The sequence below is a fragment of the Bos indicus x Bos taurus genome, chromosome 1 (genome assembly GCF_003369695.1).
Source record: "Bos indicus x Bos taurus breed Angus x Brahman F1 hybrid chromosome 1, Bos_hybrid_MaternalHap_v2.0, whole genome shotgun sequence".
Classification (NCBI taxonomy): domain Eukaryota; kingdom Metazoa; phylum Chordata; class Mammalia; order Artiodactyla; family Bovidae; genus Bos; species Bos indicus x Bos taurus.
Window position 1 is genome coordinate 83433980 of NC_040076.1, and position 21430 is coordinate 83455409.

Consider the following 21430-nt stretch of genomic DNA (forward strand, 5'->3'; position numbering starts at 1 on the left):
GGAAGTGAGGAAAAGAATAAAAATCAAAGAGCCTTTTTAAGTCCCAGATTGGTTTCATGACCCAGTTTGAGATGAACTTTGGTTACTTTCATTGTTTGTATTTAAAATGTCCTACAGACCCAAAGGAGTGAGCAGACCCTAAGCACCTGCCTTGGTAATGAAACCATCCTAGCAGGTTTACTGTGAAGCTACTGAAGCTTGAACTCCAGGGTTTCTTCCTTGTATTGATCCCTCCCTAAACCTTGGGAGAGGCACTAGAAATTATTCCTGTGCTCATGTGTTTAAGCATCAAACCAGATCCATCCCTACCTGTCAGGAATTGAGTTCTCAAGAGAATAATGTGCCCGTAACCATATCTCGATAACCACATCCCAAACTTCCCTAGTGGTGGAACTTCCCTTTCTTCCTTTACATTCTCTTTATAATTTGCAGGAATTTAACCTAATTTGTATTTCACTTGTACAGATGAAATTATGCAGCAGGAAATCAGGCCCTTGGTGGCAGTGGATATAATTGAACAACTTCACAGACAATTTGCCATTCTTTCAGGTAAGGTGCAAATTCACTTGCATGTCTAGATTTCATTGGGGTGGGGGAGTGAGTCTCACTGGGAGGGCCCAGCCTCTTGAACTTGATTAGAATTATATTAAAGTCTCAGTCATCCCCTGGCTTCCCTGGTGGTAAAGTGTCTGCCTGCAATGCAGGAGACCTGGGTTCGATCCCCAAATGGGGAAGATCCCCTAGAGAAGGAAATGGCAACCCACTCCGGTCCTCTTCCCTGGAAAATTCCATGGACCGAGGAGCCTGCTAGGCTATACAGTTCATGGGATCGCAAAGAGTCACACACGACTGAGCCACTTCACTTCTCAGTCATCTCCAAAGCCTCACCCAGGACTAGAATGAGCTGAGGATTGTCCAGCAGGAGGAGGGTGGGATCTCATAGATATTACTCCTTTTGCTGTTGGGTGAGGTTTGATCTTTCCCAAGGAATACATTTCTTTGAGGTTGTAGAGAATAGAGCTGAAAAGTTTTTGAGGAAAGAAAAAGAAATAAGTACTGACATTAGCTGCCACCATGATGTTCTTCCAATATTCTCATTGAATGTTCTACCAAGATCCAACCTTAAGACAATCTTGGTTTTAAGAGTTCATGAATGTTGCTGAGGTAATTTGTTCTCTAAGAGATTTATCTTTTATTCTTATCTCTAATGTATCGAATTTAAATACATCAATTTTCATTAAGCATTTGATTAGGAATAAAGAAAGACTAACATTAATCAACAAAGGCAATGGCAACCCATTCCAGTACTCTTGCCTGGGAAATCCCATGGATGGAGGAGCCTGGTAGGCTGCAGTCTATGGGGTCATGAAAAGTCGGACATGACTGAGTGACTTCACTTTTACTTTTCACTTTCGTGCACTGGAGAAGGAAATGGCAACCCACTCCAGTATTCTTACCTGGATAATCCCAGGGACGGGAGCCTGGTGGGCTGCTGTCTATGGGGTCACACAGACTCAGACACAACTGACGTGACTTAGCAGTAGCAGCAACATTAATCAAAGGCTAGAAATTTCAAGAGAAGCCACCACAATTAGAAGCCCATTTATTGCAATGAAGAACCTGCTTACCACAAATAGTGAAAGCCTGTATTCAACAACAAAGACCCAAAACAACCAAAAATTAAAAAAAAATTTTTTTTAATGCTAGAAATGTTCTGAGCATAGGTATAACCCTGAAATTTTGCCATTCAGTTCAGTTCAGTTGCTCAGTCGTGTCCGACTCTTTGCGACCCCATGAATCGCAGCACATCAGGCCTCCCTGTCCATCACCCACTCCCGGAGTTCACTCAGACTCACGTCCATCGAGTCAGTGATGCTATCCAGCCATCTCATCCTCTGTCATCCCCTTCTCCTCCTGCCCCCAATCCCTCCCAGCATTAGAGTCTTTTCCAATGAGTCAACTCTTCGCATGAGGTGGCCAAAGTACTGGAGTTTCAGCTTTAGCGTCATTCCTTCCAAAGAAATTCCAGGGCTGATCTCCTTCAGAATGGACTGGTTGGATCTCCTTGCAGTCCAAGGGACTCTCAAGAGTCTTCTCCAACAACACAGTTCAAAAGCATCAATTCTTTGGCACTCAGCCTTCTTCACAGTCCAACTCTCACATCCATGCATGACCATAGGAAAAACCATAGCCTTGACTAGACGAACCTTTGTTGGCAAAGTAATGTCTCTGCTTTTGAATATGCTATCTACGTTGGTCATAACTTTCCTTCCAAGGAGTAAGCGTCTTTTAATTTCATGGCTGCAGTCACCATCTGTAGTGATTTTGGAGCCCCCAAAAATAAAGTCTGCCACTGTTTCCACTGTTTCCCCATCTATTTCCCATGAAGTGGTGGGACCGGATGCCATGATCTTCGTTTACTGAATGTTGAGCTTTAAGCCAAATTTTTCACTCTCCACTTTCACTTTCATCAAGAGGCTTTTGAGTTCCTCTTCACTTTCTGCCATAAGGGTGGTGTCATCTGCATATCTGAGGTTATTGATATTTCTCCTAGCAATCTTGATTCCAGTTTGTGTTTCTTCCAGTCCAGCATTTCTCATGATGTACTCTGCATATAAGTTAAATAAACAGGGTGACAATATACAGCCTTGACGTACTCCTTTTCCTATTTGGAACCAGTCTGTTGTTCCATGTCCAGTTCTAACTGTTGCTTCCTGACCTGCATACAAATTTCTCAAGAGGCAGATCAGGTGGTCTGGTATTCCCATCTCTTTCAGAATACAGACCAAATCCTGAATTATATTTAAATCTTTCTTAGAAGCATGGATTAATGAGATTAGATGTCCTCAGCACATATTACAGAGAAATAAGGTGGCAAGTCACTCTCCCTTTATATCTGTTCTGAAAAAAAAAAAAAAAAAAGGCAACAAAATCATCGCAGAGAGAATGTGTAGTTGGCATGAATTTTATTCTACAAAATACAATGCAAAAACCATCACATTTTTTCCCTTTCTCTAAATCTTTTTTAGTTTATCCCAAACTCCTCACCGGCTTCCCAAGTGGCTCAGTGGTAAACAATCTGCTTGCCAATGCAGATCCGGGTTCGATCCCTGGGTTGGGAAGATCCTCTGGAGAAGGAAATGGCAACCTACTCCAGTATTCTTGCCTGGGAAATCCAATAGACAGAGGAGCCTGGCAGGCTACCTTCCATAGGGTTGCAAAGAATCAGACACAGTTTAGTGGCTAAACAACAACAAACTCCTATTCTCTCCTACTGAATTTGAGAGAAATTCAATTTCCAATATTAGGATATCACTCCACATTTCACAGTTGGTGTCCTAGCTGGGAGCATCTTACACAATGCAGAACATTCTAGGGAATTCTTTGCTCTTCCCCCCACATTGGTCATTGTTTAGGTAGTCACTGAAAACTCCATAAATACAGGGTTCTCATTTTTAAATGAGGTAATGCGAAGAGCTGACTCATTGGAAAAGACCTTGATGCTGGGGAAGATTGAGGACCAGAGGAAAAGAAGGCAACAGAGGATGAGATGGTTGGATGGCATCACCAACTCAGTGGACATGAATTTGAGCAAGCTCCAGGAGATGGTGAAGGAGAGAGAAGCCTGGCATGCTGCAGTCCATGGGGTCGCAAAGAGTTGGACATTACTGAGCAACCAAACAACCACATTTAAAAAATTTCTTCCTGTATTGCTAATGCTTAGAACAGAGGCTAGAAAACAATATCTGTTAAGGTTGAAATGACCTAAGTCCTCCTGGTCTGTCCTGTGAGGCTGGTGGACTCCCTTTTCCCCACATCCCTAGTCTAGGTACCACTGTCTTGACTCTGGTAGCAGTGCCTGGCCAGCCTCCTGCAGGTGCAGTGTCATAACTTCCTGCAGTGAGCCTAGGATGGTGCACAACAGAAGGCAGCATGGGGACTGGCTCTGGATTTTTGGCAACTGCTGCTATGGCCCCGTGTCACAGAAGGCCCAAGGCCAACATGCATCAAGGTCTGGAATGGACGATGGGGTGGGCAGGGTAATTCCTATAGTCTTACACCAAAACTGTAATGCTTCAACTCAGTTCATAATTCTAGCATATAAAATTGCACAATGATTCATCTGGGAAAGGAATCCAGTGGCTGATTGATACACTTAAATATCCAAAGTTATTGCTTTCGAGTAACATTGAGGCATTTTTTTCTATGCTTATTTCTTAGAGGCAGTTTAGGGAAAATTGTAAACTGGTACCAGACAGCCCTAGATATGGTTAGATTCTGCTACTGACTGGCTGTATCATGTTGGGTAATTTACTTGTCTAAGCTTCACTTTCCTCACTTTGTGTAATGAATAGGGTCATCATAATTTTGAGGATTAAAGCATAATGTATGAAAAATGCTTAATATTGCAACTGCCAATTAAATGTTTGCTCTTTTTTCCTGATATATTTTAGTCCCTCAAAAGTGTTTATTTTTATATTACCAAACATGTTTTCAGTATGACAGTGTTTTTATAAGGGACCAAAACCATACAGTGATAGAGTATATAATAGCACAATTAAGTCAGAAGTAGAGATAACTGTCACTCTTTAATGTAGAACATAGAACTGAAAACTCACACTGGCCCAAGAGGATACCTCTGCTTTAGGAGAGGCACTTTGACTGGACAATCCTTTCATTTCTGAGCTTGTCAGCTTGTTGCCTCGAGGTTGCCCTTCCTTTGAGAGAGAAGCATGGATTAGCTGTGATAGAATTTGCCACACTACAAATCAAGAAAAATATCAGCAGCCATGGAGTTCTCTGAGTCAGCAGGTTTTTTTGGAATTAGCAGGCCTGCTTTTCATCTTAACTTCCCTCTTTACCTGACAGAGGCAGCAAAGGTCAGCAACGGGGCTGTTGTGGGTGCCTGGGTAGTTGTGGTTGTAAAACAGGAATCTCATCGGTTAGGTTTTTTCCATGGCAGCCCAGCCCTGGCCTCTGCTCTGAGTCACAGCACTTTTCCTGATTCAGACAAGCAGGGTGAAGATGTTCCAGCTGTGGACTTATCTATAGATTCCACTGAGATCTAGAGAGAGCCAGAGCCCCCATCAACCAAGGATGCTGTGAAAGAGAGGATGGAGCCTTTTTCTCAGTGAGGCCACAGGTGCCTGGCCTGCTGTGCTGTGTGAGTGTGCTTCTCTGGCTGGTTGAAGAGCAGGGCTCATTGCATGATGCCTCACCCAGATATGTGGCCAGATGGTTTGAGGCGTCTGGATGGTGATACCAACAGGGCCATCAGCAGGAATTGGATAGTGGACAGGGCTAGGGTATCTGGTGAATCTGACCATGGAAGACAACTTGCATGTTCCCCAGTGAACTTGGGATATTCTAAGTTCAGGCACTTAGCTAGGAATCAAGAAAATATAAACAGGTTAGTGTGATGAAGACACTAGCCTTTGAACTCAGACAATCTAGGTTCATATTCCAACACAATTAGTAGGTTGCTGTGAGCAGGGTTTCTCATCTGTTGTTTTAAGGATAGTGCTTAGCATAGTATTTGGCTACAAGAAAACGTAGACTATAGGATATGTTTGTTTTTAAACTATTGGGTTGACCAGATAGAAAAATCCAAATGAACTTTTTGGCCAACTCAATGCATAATAGGAGGTCTGGAGGTAAGTCTTAATCCTAAGATGGCTGCTACAGCTCCAGACATCAAGTCTGTATCCAAAGCAGGAAGAAGGAAAAGAAGCAATGCTGCCTTCTGTTCCTTTTGCTAAGAGAGCAATAACTTTCCTAGAGCTCTTGGTAGCCTTCTGCTTTTGTTTCATTCCAGAACTGTGTCATGTAGCCATTTACAATAAGAATTTTAATCCCTTTAAAAATAATAGCAGGAAGCTTCTGGTTCAAGAGTAGAAGGATGTGTACTCATCTCCTCCTGGGAGAGCACCAAAACTGCAATTAGCTATTGAACAACCATCAACAGGAGGACGGTGGAACAACAACAAAAAAGATGCCCCACATCTAAAGACAAAGAAGCTGCACCGAGATGGTAGGAGGGGTGCAATCACAATAAAATCAAACCCCATACCCACCAGGTGCTGCTGCTGCTGCTAAGTCGCTTCAGTCATGTCCGACTCTGTGCGACCCCAGAGACGGCAGCCCACCTGGCTTCCCGTCCCTGGGATTCTCCAGGCAAGAACACTGGAGTGGCTTGCCATTTCCTTCTCCAATGCATGAAAGTGAAAAGTGAAAGTGAAGTCGCTCAGTCGTGTCCAACTCCAGCGACCCCATGGACTGCAGCCTACCAGGCTCCTCTGTCCATGGGATTTTCCAGGCAAGAGTACTGGAGTGGGTTGCCACTGACTTCTCCGACCCACCAGGTGAGTGACCCACAATCAGGAGAACAATAATACCAGAGAAATTCTCCCACTTTTGTGAAAGTTCTGGGCCTCATTCATGTCAGGCTTCACAGTCTATAGATCCAGCAAAGGTACTGGGAATCCCCAAGGAATATGACTTTGAAGGCCAGTGGGATTTAATTATAGAACTTCCACAGGACTAGGGGGATCAGAGACTCCAGTCTTGGAGGGCACAAACAAAATCTTCACACCAAGACCCAGGGGAAAGGAGCAGTGATCATACAGGAGACTGAACCCAAACTACCTGCTAGTGTTGGAGGGTCTTCTGTGGACGTGTGGGTCGGCAGTGGCTCGTTGTGGGGATGGGCGTTGGCAGCAGCAGTCCTGAAAGGGGTCACTTGGCATAAGACCTCTTGGAGATCACCATTAAGCCCATAGACCCCAGAACTGGGTCACCTCAGGCAGAACAACTAATAGAGAGGGAGCACAATCCCAGCCATCAGCAGGTCATTGGATTAAAGTTTTACTGAGCATGGCCCTGCCCACCAGAGTAAGACCCAGTTTTTCTCACCATCAGTCCCTCCCATCAGGAAGCTTAGACAAGCCTCTTAGCCTCATCCACCAGAGGCAGACAGAAGAAGCAAGAAGAACCACAGTCTCACAGCATGCGTGAGCGCTAAGTTGCTTCAGTCATGTCCACCTCTGCAACCCTATGGATTGTAGACTGCCAGGCTCCTCTGTCCATGAAATTCTCCAGGCAAGAATACTGGAGTGGGTTGCCATGCTGTCCTCCAGGAGATCTTCCTGACCCAGGGCTCAAAACCATGTCTCCTGCATTCAAGGCAGTCTCTTGCATTGCAGGCAGATTCTTTACCACTGAGCCATCCAGGAAGCCTCAATAGCAGCTAGAACCTAAACCACATCATGGAAAATTAACCAAGATGAGAAAGCAGAGGGTTTTGTCCCAGATAAAGGGACAAAATAAAACCCCAGAAAAATAACCATGTGGAGTGGAGATAGGCAACCTTCCAGAAAAAGAATTCAGAATAATGATAGTGAAGATGATCCAGGATCTCAGGAAAACAATGGAGAAGATGCAAGAAATATTTACCAAAGACCTGGAAGCCCTAAAGAATAAACAAACCAATGAACAAAATACTATAAGGAATAGGTAGCAGAGTAACTTAGGCAGAAGAACAGATAAATGACCTGGAAGACAGAATGGTGGAAATCACCACCACAGAACAGAATATAGAAAAAAGAATGAATAAAAGTAAGACAGCCTAAGAGATCTCTGGGACAACATTAAATGCACCAACAGGAGGCCCAGAAGGAGTAGAGAGAGAGAAAGGACCCAAGAAAATATTTGAAGAAATAATAGGGAAAACTTTCCTAACATGGGAAAGGAAATAGTCAACCAAGTCCAGGAAGCACAGAGAGTCCCATGCAGGATAAACCCAATGAGGAACACACCAAGACATATAGTAATCAAAATGATGAAAATTAAAGACAAAGATAAAATATTAAAAGCAACAAGGGAAAAATGACAACATACAAGGAAACTCCTATAAGGTTATCAGCTGATTTCTCAACAGAAACTCTACAAGCCAGAAGGGAATGGCGTGATACATTTAAAGTGATGAAAGGGAAGAACCTACAACCAAGAATACTCTACCTAGCAAGACTTTCATTCAGATTTGAGGGAGAAATAAAAAACTTTCTAGACAAGCAAAAGTTAAGAGAATTCAGTACCACAAAATCAGCTTTACAACAAATGCTAAAGGAACTTCTCTAGGGAGGAAATACAGGAGAAGGAAAAAACATACACAAAATAAACTGCAAACAATTAAAAAAATGACAATAGGATCATATGTGTGTGCATTGGTGTGAGTTGTTTCAGTTGTGTCCAACTCTTTGTGACCCTATGAACTGAACCCTGCCAGGCTCCTCTGTCCATGGGGTTCTCCAGGCAAGAATACTGGAATGGGTTGCCATATCCTCCTCCAGGCGATCTTCCCAAACCAGGGATCGAACTCGGGTCTGTTATGTCTACCTGCATTGGCAAAGCAGGTTCTTTACCACTAGTGCCACCTGGGAAGCCCAGTAGGATCATGTGTGTGCTTAGTTGCTCAGTCATGTCTGACTCTTTGTGACCCCATGGACTGTGGTCCACCATGCTTCTCTATCAATGGGATTCTCCAGGCAAGAATACTGGAAGGGATTGCCATGCCCTCCTCCAGGGTATCTTCCCAACCCAGGGATAGAACCCAGGTCTCCTGCATTGCAGGTGAATTCTTTACCATCTGAGCCACTAGGGAAGCCCAGCAGGATCATATTCATCTATAATTACCTTAAATGTAAATGGATTAAATGCACCAACCAAAAGACATAGACTGGCTGGGCAGATGAGAACATGTGTGTGTATGCATTTCCACTTACCACATCACTCTAATTAACCCCTGAAATTGTATGTATTTATTTTATATTATTAGGTTAATCATGTTTCCATTATGGCCTGCGATTGTAATTATCTTTTATTTTTTGTCTGGTTATTGATTGTGAAAATTGATAAACATCTTTTACTATTGTGAAAAAAAATAATAGCAGGAGGAAACACTATTTGAAGGGCTTATACAAATAATGTGTTTCTTAGGTTAGGCCAATGTGAGTTAGAATAGATCCCCAGTCCCCTGATTCATGATTTATTTACTTATCAGTTTTTTGGGGGTGAGGGGAAGAGAAAGGGAGAATAGATACTGAGAGGCAAATAGCAGTAACCATCTCACTGTCTCTCCCACTGTTGCTCTTCACCATCTTCCTATGGGATTTCTCAATGTTCCAAATTCTCCTCTAAACCCAGACCCTGAAGGGAATGGTCTTATGTAGGCCAAGTATTGCTAGTATTTTCTGCAATAAAATTAGTCCTCTTAATGTACAGAAATGATACCAGAGGACTAAAGTTTATTTTATTAAGTCACCATCATACTTAGTTCCTAGGAGTCTGGTTTTATTTACCTTCCTTAAATGGGCTTCTTTGCTGCATTATTTCTTCCTTCTGCATTTCCACGCTTCCTCACAAGATGGCACTGACTGCCTTGTAGCGGATGGAGGCCCAGTTTTGTTTCCTTGGTGCTTCTGCCTCTAGGACTAACAGACTAAAGGTTAATAGCATGTGGTGTCCCCAGTTAACCCCCTGACTTTCTGGTGTTTGTTCTCAGTGTTAACCATGATATGAGAAAACTCTACCCATATTTCTCTATTTAGGCATGAATACCTTTAATTTTAGTTAATGAAAAGATTAAATCATGAAAAGGTATATCCTTATGAATATTTTACAGTGTTTTGGTTCCTTGAAATGTTTTAGCCATTTTCTTGGCAGATATTGTTTATGCAATTAGTATAGTGTTATAATGCATTCTAAATTTAGCCTTACTCAATGTGTAACTTCTCTTAATTCACATTTCTCGCAAACCCCTGTGATTGTGAAACTAGAAAGAAGAATATATTTTAGTTGAAAGCTAATGGCATCCTGATCTAGCTTGTTTTCAGTCAATGTAACAAGGTAGCTCAATCTCCTTGTCAAACACCTAATCTGCAGGGTTTTTTTTTTTTTTTTTTTTTTTAATTTAAGTGTACAGGATTAATCAAGAGGCATTTCCTGGAGATGACTGGTCGTTGAGACAAATATCACAGAGTGATTGGTCTCTGAGAGCCCAAGACTCACATTAACAATACACACAAGAGACTTGTGTAGAAAAACCACAATGCTGACTTACTCTTTCCATGATAGAAACACTCACGTTTGCTAGGTAGCACGTTCTCTCCCATGAAACAAATGTACATGGGATATCAGAGTATAATCGGAAGATACCAGGTGTGGATTGAGAGCAGCAGAGTGGGTTGGATGATCTTAATGGCAGCGCCATTAGATAGACTGGCGACATCACCTGGATTCTCCACAGAGCAGGCCAGGAGTCTCTCTCCTTAGGAGAGGTGCCTGCCTTTGCTTCTCTCAGTCTCCCTTTCCTATAATTTCTTCATTGATTCCACACCCTCAGTAATCATGCAGTCCTTGTTAAACCACACCATGCACTGATGACTCTTGTGTTAGATATACGAAATAGGTGCAGTCATTTGTAGTTGGCTTCAGTTGGGAGCTGCATTCCACTGGAAAGTAGCCTCCCTCCACGGGCACAGCATGGAAGGTGCTCCCAGCATTTCGGCTTATGTCCCTCTGCCTGGGGCACAAGTGCTCCAAGTTCCTTAGTCCTTAGTGCCTTAGCAGCTCAGTCAGTTTTTCACAGTCCTTTGTGGCCAAAAGCAATACCTGACAGGTTAAACAACTTAAATCTATATGTCCTGACAAGTTAGTAGCTGTTTTAGAAAAATAGATACACAGTTGAAAGAAAAAGTCAGATTTAACTTTCAGTTTTAGAGAACCACAGTGATCTCAAACCTTGGAATCAATCTGGATATCACCACTTGAATTTCCTATTTCACACTGATTTTCATATTACACTTGCTTTTAACACCAGCAGCCACCAAATCCTCAGTTCTCCAAAGATGTAATGCCATTCAAAAAAATACTGCACAATTTATTGTTGAAATTTCAAACTACCGCAAGCTAGTAGCAAGCATGGCATCTGACAGACGCCAACTTATGCTGTTTTCCCCCTAAATTTCAAATACTCATGGCACTTTTGTGAGTTCACTGTGCATCCCTGTTTGGGAACCATGGGGCTGGAACATAGTCTGGTGGGTACATCTAGCTGCAAAGAGATTGGGAAATAGAATCTATTTAATCTAGTGGCATCTGCTTTAATGAATAAAATATTTAAATACTTATTTATGCTTTTGTTCTCACAGGGATGTCTTATATCTGTTTATGAGTTATTCAAGAGCAGCTGCCTTGCAAGAATGTGCTTAACAATGGGTGCTTAGTCACTCAGTCCTGTCCAACTCTTTGTGACCTCATGGACTGTAGCCTACCAGGCTCCTCTGTCCATGGGGATTTTCCAGGCAAGAATACTGGAGTGGGTTGCCATTCCCTTCTTCAGTGGATCTTCCCAACCCAGGCATTGAACCCTGGTCTCCTGAATTGCTGGCAGATTTTTTTACCATCTGAGCCACCAGGGAAGCCTTGCCTTGCAAGAATATAACCATAATAAAGGTTACCATTTATGGAGCACTTATATATAATAAATAGTCTGCTAAAGTGCTTTTCATATATGTTCTCACTTAATCCTTACAATACCTTTTGAGGAAGGTATAGGTAATATTCCTATTACATAGATACATATTTGCATATAAAAGGAAACTTCTGTTTAAGTATCTTGCATAAAATCACATAGAAATTAAGTGGTAAAGCAGAACTTGAATAAAGTTGTCTGATTTTAAAGCCAACTTTCTCTTTCTTTCTCTTTTTTGATCACACTGCACAACATATAGGATCTTAGTTCCCTGAACAGGGATCAAACCTGTGCCCCCTGCAGTAGAAGCATGAAATCCTAACCATTGGACTGCCAGGGAAGTCTCTAGAGCCAACTCGTTTAACCACCATACACTTTTACATTTGATATTTGCTGAAGGAAAGTTATGGCCAACGTAGACAGCATATTAAAAAGGTCAACAAAGGTCCGTCTAGTCAAGGCTATGGTTTTTCCAGTAGTCATGTATGGATGTGAGAGTTGGACTATAAAGCTGAGCACCGAAGAATTGATGCTTTTGAACCGTGGTATTGGAGAAGACTCTTGAGAGTCCCTTGGACTGCAAGGAGATCCAACCAGTCCATCCTAAAGAAGATCAGTCCTGGGTGTTCATTGGAAGGACTGATGTTGAAGCTGAAACTCCAATACTTTGGCCACCTCGTGTGAAGAGTTGACTCATTTGAAAAGACCCTGATGCTGGGAAAGATTGAAGGTGGGAGGGGAAGGGGACAACAGAGGATGAGATGGTTGGATGGCATCAGCGACTCAATGGACATGAGTTTGGGTAAATTGTGGGAGCTGGTGATGGACAGGGAAGCCTGGTGTGTTGCGGTTCATGGAGTCGCAAAGAGTTGGACACAACTGAGCGACTGAACTGAACTGAACTCCATAAATGAAGAGCAATATTATGTATTTGTATTGGCATTATTTACTATTCCACCTATACTAAAATAAATCAGTGTTGTCTTTTGTATAGTAACTATCTTCAAAGGATTAAAAAAATTGAATTCTCACAACACCCCTGAACAAGCTTGAAGAAGAGAGGCTTGTTCGAAATAATTCAGTGTCAACTTTCCCGCCTCCTGCTCTAAAATAATACGACAAAAAAGGGGGAGACCGATGCACATCTCAAGTTGATATTAGCCTGAGTCCTTTACCTGCAGAGGTGTGACGTGAAAACATTTTGTTAACATCTTGGCTACCCATTTTTGTTGCAGGAGGCCGAGGGAAAGATGGTGCCCCCATCATCACTTTTCCAGAGTTTGTGGGGTTCAAGCACATCCCAGATGAAGACTTCCTGAATGTCATGACCTACCTAACTAGTGTCCCCAGGTGAGCTGAACACAGTACACTGCTGCCTTCCTTGTCACTGTGTTTATCCTGAATTTCCCATGTGGTAGTACTGGGTTGGGATGGGATCTTCCATGAGCCCAGCTCACACTGCTGTGTTATGTCCAATTTCACTTATCCATCAGTCAAAACAAAGGATGTGGAAAGAGACTAGAAAACAAAGTTACATGAGCATCAGTTTTATTATGGTGTGCACATATGAAGTACTTAATAAACATTGGTAAGTGAATGAAAAATTGATTGACTAGCTAATGTTGATTTTGTTCCTTCAGGTTCATTGCTGTAGATTAAGGTGATCCTGGTTTCCTGGGGCCTGTTGTCTAAGACACCTGGCTGCTGCTCAGGAGGCTCAAGCCAAGTTAGGAGTCACTTCATTTATTTCCCCTAAATAAGGAATTTAAGGGTAGATGTTATAACTATCATTGTCAGATGGAGAAAGTAAGTCACAGAGCAAGGAAACTGAAAGTCCAGAAATTAAAACTATGCCTATAGCTGAGATCGAAACAGAGATATTTTGGGGCATCTGCTACTTCAACACTCTTGGGCCCAGGTCTCACATATTTATGCCACTAAGTCAATAAATAGCCAGGTCTTCTAGGGATGGAATGTGGGACAGAGTTCATATTTGTGACAAATATTTCACAGACAGAGGTGGAGCTGACTGTGGAGTCCAAACTCCCTGGGGCGCAGACTTAGCCCATAAAGGCCTGACCCTCCATGGGTGTGTGTCGCTTATGGTACTGTCTGTTACTTAAATGCTTTGTGGTTAGGAGTTTACACAACATCCAGGGGTGTGCTGTTTTGCTTGCTTTCCATCTGCCTCATATGATTTAGAGGTAAACTCTGTGATTGAAAGTCCACCTGGAGCCTGATCCCACCTGCAGAGATGAGGAAGTTAATTAGTTTGCTTTAACCAAACCCACTCTAAGATATTTTTTGTTTCGTTTTTTTTACCCTTCTTTCTTCTTCAGAGAAAGCTATGGATTTATTTTTAGTGCATTTCTTCAAAGGTCAGTGCTTAAATTATATTTTACCTTATTCTTTATCTCTGATGCAAGAGTATTGTAGACATTATATAGACAGGAGAGGATTTGGACTTTGTTGGTTTGAGAGAAGGATGCTGTACATCTCTGGGCTTTGCTTACATGGTTCTCTCTGCAGGAACACTTATGCCACCCTTCTGGGCCTGGCTGACTCTTGCAAAATCATCAGCCCTCAGTCTGAGCTCATTTCTTCAAGGAAACTTGCCTTGACCCCAATTCTGCTCTCACAGACTCTTTATTTCCACAGACTCTATTTCCACAGTACCCCTTGCATAACACATGGTATATGGAAATTATTTCTGCTTCTCCTATTAGACTGTGAACTACTCAAGAATAGGGGCCAATGCTTCTTTTCTTTTTTTTCCTTCTAGCCCAGCACATGGTAGGTTCTCAAGAAGTAATGTTGGTGAAATTTCCTGTTCTGATCTGGTTCATTTCAATCAAAGGGTGTTTGTTATATGGGGAGAAGCAGAACACTGAGAGAGAGAGGGGAACCCCACTTCTCACTCCTGCCTTTTCCTCCCAAAGTTATAGGGAGTTGAACTTGGTCTCCCTCTTTGGCTCAGTTGCCTTCCAGAACATTGACCTATCAGTTTAGCAACTTCTGTGAGGAGCAGCATGCGAGAGGGTGAGCAGGGAGGTGGGTAACAGATAGAAGTGCCTCTTCCCCATTATCATTATATTGCTTTAAACTTACAATCTAATTGTACCGACTCAGTGGATGGAGTCATATGCTAAATTAAATGGGTCATTTTCATATTGTATTTGCAGCCTTTCCTGAGCCGCCACTCTGAGGACCAGACATTGAGTGCCACATGACCCAGTGTGGAGGGAAAGCATTAAGGGGTAGAAACCCTATCTCACAGGCAAAAAAAAGAAAAGAAAAGAAAAGAAAAATCAAGAGGCTACTGTTTAGGCCTAATTTACCTTTTCTGCTCTGTGCTCTTGTATAATTTCTTGTAAACTTGGTATTTTCCTTTCCTAGAATGCAGTTTGTCTCTTGAGAAAGAGTAGCTGACCAGTTATTCCCCTTTTCTTCTTCCTGGCATTTGGTCATACTAGCTACCGCCCCACCCCATGTTCCTTTCGACATAAAACAGAGACAATGAGTAAGGAGGCCTGAAAGGAGAATTTGACCTGAACTTTGTTTCCCAGTTGCCATTTCAGGTTCCAAAGAATGAAACCACTCTTGTTCCTTTTTATGATTCCTGTTATCACAGTTTGCATCTTCCTAAATGTTACAACGGTTACCAGACACCAGAACTTTTCCCAGGTTGCACAATGGTTTATAGGCAGGTGGCCTGACATACAACAAGGAGTGTATGCACAATTGATGCACTAGAAGAGGAGAAAGACAGGATGCTCAGGGCAGGAAAAGGAGAGCTCTGTGCCTGAAATTCATAAGGATCTCTCATTGTGGTCAGGTTGGGTGAGTGCTGAAAGGCTTCCCACAGCTCATTTTTTATCAGATCTTTGCTGAGTGCCATCAGTGTGTAGAGAAGTATGTTAGGTACCATAAAGGACCACAAGACCATACAACAATATCTTGAATCTCACATGACTCTGTTATGGTATTTTGTGAAATATGTGAAGAAAATGCTATAAGAGCTCAGAAAAGAAAAGAAGCACTTCAGACAGGAAAAAACAAGGAAAGCTTCAGGAGTGAAGTCACCTTGAAGGATGGATGAGATTTCCACATATAAATCAGAGGGACATTTCAGAGAGAGAGAACAAGATGGTGTTTAAGAACTTTGGACACAGCTCAAACCTGGATTGAAATCCAGATTCTATGATCGCTAGCTGTGTGATCTGGGGCAAGTGACTTGGCTTCTATTTTCAACCCCCCTGGATTTTGAAGTTTTAAATAGAGCTTGTTTAGGGAATTACAGACTATCGAGGTTATCCATAACAGGGTGAGGATCCTTTTCAGATAGTAGTGAGAAATGAGATCTGGATAGACAGTTAGGAACAGACTGGGCAAGGTGTTTTCCACCAAGTTAAGAAGTTTAGGCACAGTGAGCAAGACGGGGCCATTGGACATTCTGAGCAAGAAAAAATGGCAACCAGATGAACGTGGTGGTGGTGTGCAGGATGGGCCAGGAATGGAGGGAGGGAGGAAGGGAGACCAGTTAGGGGATTCTGCCCTGTTGTTGTTCATGTCTGATTCTTTGTGACCCCATGGACTGCAGCACGCTGGGCTTCTCTGTCCTTCACTGTCTCCTGGAGTTTGCTCAAACTCATGGTTATTGAGTTGGTAATGCCATCCAACCATCTCATCCTCTGTCACCCCCTTTTCCTCCTGCCTTCAATCTTTCCCAGCATCAGGGGCTTTTCTAATGAGTTGGCTGTTTGCATCAGGTGACCAAAGTATTGGAGCTTCAGCTTCACCATTAGTCCTTCCAATGAATATTCAGGGTTGATTTCCTTTAGGACTGTCTGGTTTGACCATTTTGCTGTTCGAGGGACTCTCAAGAATCTTCTCTAGCACCACAGCTCAAAAGCATCAATTCTTTGGCACTCAGCCTTCTTTGTGGTCTAGCTCTCACACCCATACATGACTACTGGACTAGGTGTAAAATGAAGAGGGGGTGAGCTGCCTGAGGGCAAGAGGACTAGACAGAAGGGGATGGATGGAAGGAACAGGCACTGGGGACTGGTGGAGGGGGGAAGGAGAGTGAGGAACCAGCCGTGATCTTTAGCTTTAGGAATTCTAGTTCACAATCAGATCCTTATGCTTTTACATGTCTAGGCACATGGAATTGAGGTCTCATTTTAAACATGCCTTTAGTGGCTACAGATTGTAGCTAAGTGGTTTGAAAAGGCATTAGTAAAATATTCTGAGGCACAGAAATGGCCAACTTTTTTAAAATTCCAAGTGTTTTTCTAAAAATCATATTTGTATAACTAAGCATACATTTTTATTACCCTGTTCCTCTATTTGGTTTTTCTGCTTTACTCAGTTATGTGCTCATTACTTGAGAGGGATTGGAGAAGTTACTTTTATTAGATAGAAACAAGAGCCATATTTCATAACTGTGAATTTTATGATTATTTACTATTTCTAAAGGTCTTTTTCTATAATGAATCTGTTGAGAAGCCTATTTAAGTTTGAAAAATTCTTCCATGTCCATTTTCCTCCCATAGAGTCTGATTAATAGTCTTTGAGAAGACTCATATCCTCTTTTATGATATGCTGTCTCATAGAATGCTATCTGACATTTCTACTTTGGGAGGAGGGGAGGAGGACAGCATTATTATTTGGCCTGTGAATTCTAAAGAGACTTGCTCCTTTGTATCGAAAGACTGAACGGGATTATAACAATCTCTCAGCTTTAAAAACCAGCCTTATCAGAGAAGTGAGTTTGATCTGGGCTTCGTACTATTATGAAGGCAGTGGAAAAAGCCCCTGATTTTAAGTAGTTTTAAATACTATAACTAGGAAAAGTGCTGCTTTGATTGAGTAGCTAAGGCAAGACGTGTTGTTTCCTGGTCTGGCTGTGGAATTGCTCCCCCAAATCAGGAAAATGGAATCATTCATTTGACTTCTAGGATAGAGCTTCAGAGTGGGGAGTCTTATTGGGTTGTTGTCTTGTACAAGATGGATGAATTTGCTTCAGAACCCTCTGGAAGGATACCTTGAGAGGCCAGACCTTAAGCACACAAGTGAGGCTCAAAATTAGAGCACATCCTATAGACTTATTATGAATAAATGTTTGCTATTGACAAGTAAGTCTTATATGCTAGGAGTATTTGAATGCATTATATTAGAGGATAGGAAAAAAATTTAATATGCCAGATTCCTGTTCTTCTCTATGTAAGAACCAGGGAGTCCGACATTTCTCCCTAGTAGAATGACTTAGTGTGTATAAGACATTTGTTCTTTTGTTTAGGTGATTGTTTTAGAATACTGTGGTATGTTCTGCCTTTTGGTCATCCTGTGAGGTAGGGGCTCAATTTCTCTTTCCTGATAATTCAGGTTTTTTTAGACATTCAAAACACAGCCTCTTTCTTGAATTTATAGGTTCTAATGGAGAAGGAAATGGCAACCCACTCCAGTACTCTTGCCTAGAAAATTCCATGGATGGAGGAGCCTGGTGGGATACAGTCCATGGGGTTGCAAAGAGTTGGACACGACTGAGCAACTTCACTTCACTTCACTTCACTTCAATGATTGTAAATATCTGGAGTCTTTTCTTACTCAGTGGTATTATCAATTATAAAAAAGATAATTGCTCTAGCTCTGTGAAAAACGGCCTTGGTATTTTGATAGGGATTGTATTGAATCTGTAGATTGCCTTGGGTAGTTTGGTCACTGTCATGATACTAATTCTTTTAATCCATTAACTTGGTATATCTTTCCATTTGTTTGTATCGTCTTCAACATCTTTCATCAGGGTCTTGTACCTGTTGATTTCACTACTATGCATTTACATCTTTCTTTACTCTCAGCCTTTAAGTTCTTCTACCTATATTCTACTTTTCATTACTAGAATTATAATGTATTTTACATATTACTATCAATGTTTTTCTTTGATTAAAGGTTGATCCTAAATAACAGAAATCAGTGGAATGCATTTATATATGTAATATGATTGGATCTCTGGAGTGAGAGATGTAATCCTAAGTCCTTAAACCTGTGTCACTCAAAGGAGAATGCTACAAATGTTATGGTAAAATAGGTTCTCTTTTCTCATACTCCATGGGTTGCTCAAAATCATGCCACAGTTTAATTTATTTCAGACTTGGACAATGACTTTTTATGTACCTTTTCCCCTAGCATTTTTAATTGCCTTTCTTTTTTTTTCTTGTTTATAGCATGGCATGTATCTTTATTATATTATTAACATCTTATAGATTCTTTATCATAGAATTTGTCTAGTGCATACATTTTCTTCTTGGAGATATTCTTTTGAGCCTCTCTGAGCTATTCATAATATAGGCTAGTTGCTGTGTAAACCTGCTATAAGTTGTCAACCTGGGATTGTTTTTTTATCTCGGGAAGGTCATTCTTCATTTTGGGATTTCATGTTCATTTAAAAACTTTCAAGTTATTTCTTTTTTTAGAAAGTGTGTATGGTAAGTGAGTTTTATATCTTGAATGTCAGAAAATGGCTCATTTTGATCTCACAGCTGATTGGCAATCTATCTGAGCATGGAGTTTTTTTCTTTTTTTTTGTAAAATAACATTGATCCATTGATTTTTAGCATTCAGTATTACTGATAACAAAGTTGATCCTTGTCACAGGATCTGACTGTCACCCCTTCATAAGTCAGCTGCTTGTCTCTCTGCATAAGAAGCTTTGGGGCTTTTTTCTTTATGTTTTGCAGGTTTGAAATTTCAAAGATTTTCTTTCATACTGCTGTGTCTTTGAATGGAATTTTCAAGTCTCTCTTAGGCTTAGAATTTTTTTCCTGTTATCTCTGCTTATTTCTTTCCTACAACTCTGCTTCTGAAACTCAAATTAGAGGGACAATGCATCTTTTGAGTTTCTCTTCTGTGTCTTTAATTTTTCTTTTGTATTTTTCATCTCTTTATCACTTTACATTTTAATATATGTATATATTCTATATATATATATGAGTATGTGAAAAGTAAAAGTCGCTCAGTTGTGTCCGACTCTTTGCGACTCCATGGACTGTAACCCACCAGGCTCCTCTGTCCATGGAATTCTCCAGGCAGGAATACTGGAATAGGTTACCATTTCCTTCTCCAGGGGCTCTTTCCAACCCAGGATTCAAACCCACCTCTCCTGCATTGGCAGGCAGATTTATTACCACTGAGCCACCTGGAAGCCCTAAGAAGAGTTAAGTATGTTTAATATTTGCTAGGATTAATTCCCCCTGCCTTACTGGGTCCTTAAGCTTTATTTACTTTTTTCATGTTTTTCTACTGTTCTTTCTTGTTTTCTATCTATTTGTATACCTCCATTTTTAGAAAAAGAAAAAAGAAAGGAAACTCTTTGGCCTTTTCCTTGAGACTATTAACTTTATAAATTTACTCAGGAACAAGTCACATATTTATGGTGTTAAAATCATCCTATCAAGAAGAAGAAAAGTCTTTCTTTTTGTTAGAGTCCACTTTTGTGTCTTTTGGCAGTGTTTGAAATTTTCCTGACATAGTTTTTATATTATTAAGTTTATTCCTAATTATTTTATGTTTGTTGCTAGTAGCTCTACTATTAACTGGTCATTTTATTTTGCTATTGAATTAGGTATAGGTATCAATGTCATATTTGCTTCATAAATGGCATTTTGAAGTTCTCTTTCAGTTTTTAGGCTCAGAAACTATTCTTGTGGGATTAGGACTTTATAGCCATTGACAATTTGAATTCCCCTGTGAAATTCCCCTGTGAATTTGGGCCTTGATAACTGTCTCTGTTTCCTCTATGGACTTGAGTTTGTTTAAACTTTATATTTTTAATGAGGTCAATTTTGGTAAACTGTATTTTCCCAGGAAATAACCTATTTTTGTCTTGGTTTTCAAGTTTATCTAAATAGAGGTATGCAAAGTAATTTCTAAAACAAATTTTCTTGGGTTTCAGTGCTTATTTTTCTGTTTGCTATTTCTTAGTGTGTATACCTGTGCTTTGTCCATTTCCCCCTCCTTGATTAAGTAAGCTAGTGTCTTAGTTTGTTAATTAAAAAAAATGGGATTCTGATTTTTTAATCAGATCTGTTGGCTTTTCTGTCTTCTACTTTATTCATTCTGCTTTATCTTTAATATTTTCTTCCTTGTGATTTCTTCTGGCTTGCTTTATTTTTTTTCATTTGAATTGAAAACAACCCCCAGAGTTCATAGTTTATATTAGGATTCAGTCTTGGTTTTATACATACTTAGGATTTGGACAAATACATGATGACCTATTGAAAAAGGAAACGGCAACCCATTCCAGTACTCTTGCCTGGAGAATCCCATGGACAGAGGAGTCTGGTGGGCTACAATCCATGGGGTCACAAAGAGTCGGACACGACTGAGCAACTAACACACACACACACACACACACAATGACCTATATCCACCATTATCGCGTCATACAGATTGGTTTCACTGATCTAAAAGCCCTCTGTGCTACACCTATTATTCATCTGTCCTATACTCCCACCCCTCAACCCCTAGCAACTATTTAATTTTACCATCTCCATAGTTTTGCATTGTGCAGAATGTTATATAGTTGTAATCATACAATATGTAACCTTTTCAGATTGGCTTTTTTCCTTTAGTAATATGCATTTGTTTCCTTCATGTCTTCCCATGACTTGATAGCTCATTTATTTTGAATAATAGTTTACTGTCTGGATATACTACAATTTATCCATTCACCTTCTGAAGGATATCTTGTTTCCTTCCAAGTTTGGACAATTATGAATAAAGCTTCTATTAATGGGCTTCCCTGGTGGCTCAGATGGTAGGACTATGGACTGAGGAAATGGACAAAGCACAGGTATACAAACTAAGAAATAGAAAACAGAAAAATAAGCACTGAAACCC

The 21430-nt window shown here is 40.9% G+C and overlaps 1 protein-coding gene across 5 annotated transcripts in view; it reads left to right on the forward strand.

The window, feature by feature from the left end:
• The window catches only part of MCF2L2 (MCF.2 cell line derived transforming sequence-like 2), a 260855-nt gene that overhangs the window by 58137 nt on the left and 181288 nt on the right, over positions 1-21430 (forward strand). For 4 of the 5 annotated variants that reach the window (XM_027539953.1, XM_027539944.1, XM_027539970.1 and 1 more), the window contains exons 2-3: positions 466-549; positions 12766-12880. In XM_027539953.1, the coding sequence (XP_027395754.1) occupies positions 466-549; positions 12766-12880 (199 nt within the window). Of the gene's footprint in view, positions 1-465; positions 550-12763; positions 12881-21430 lie in introns of those variants that run through there. The other variant, XM_027539977.1, reaches the window with a different exon arrangement.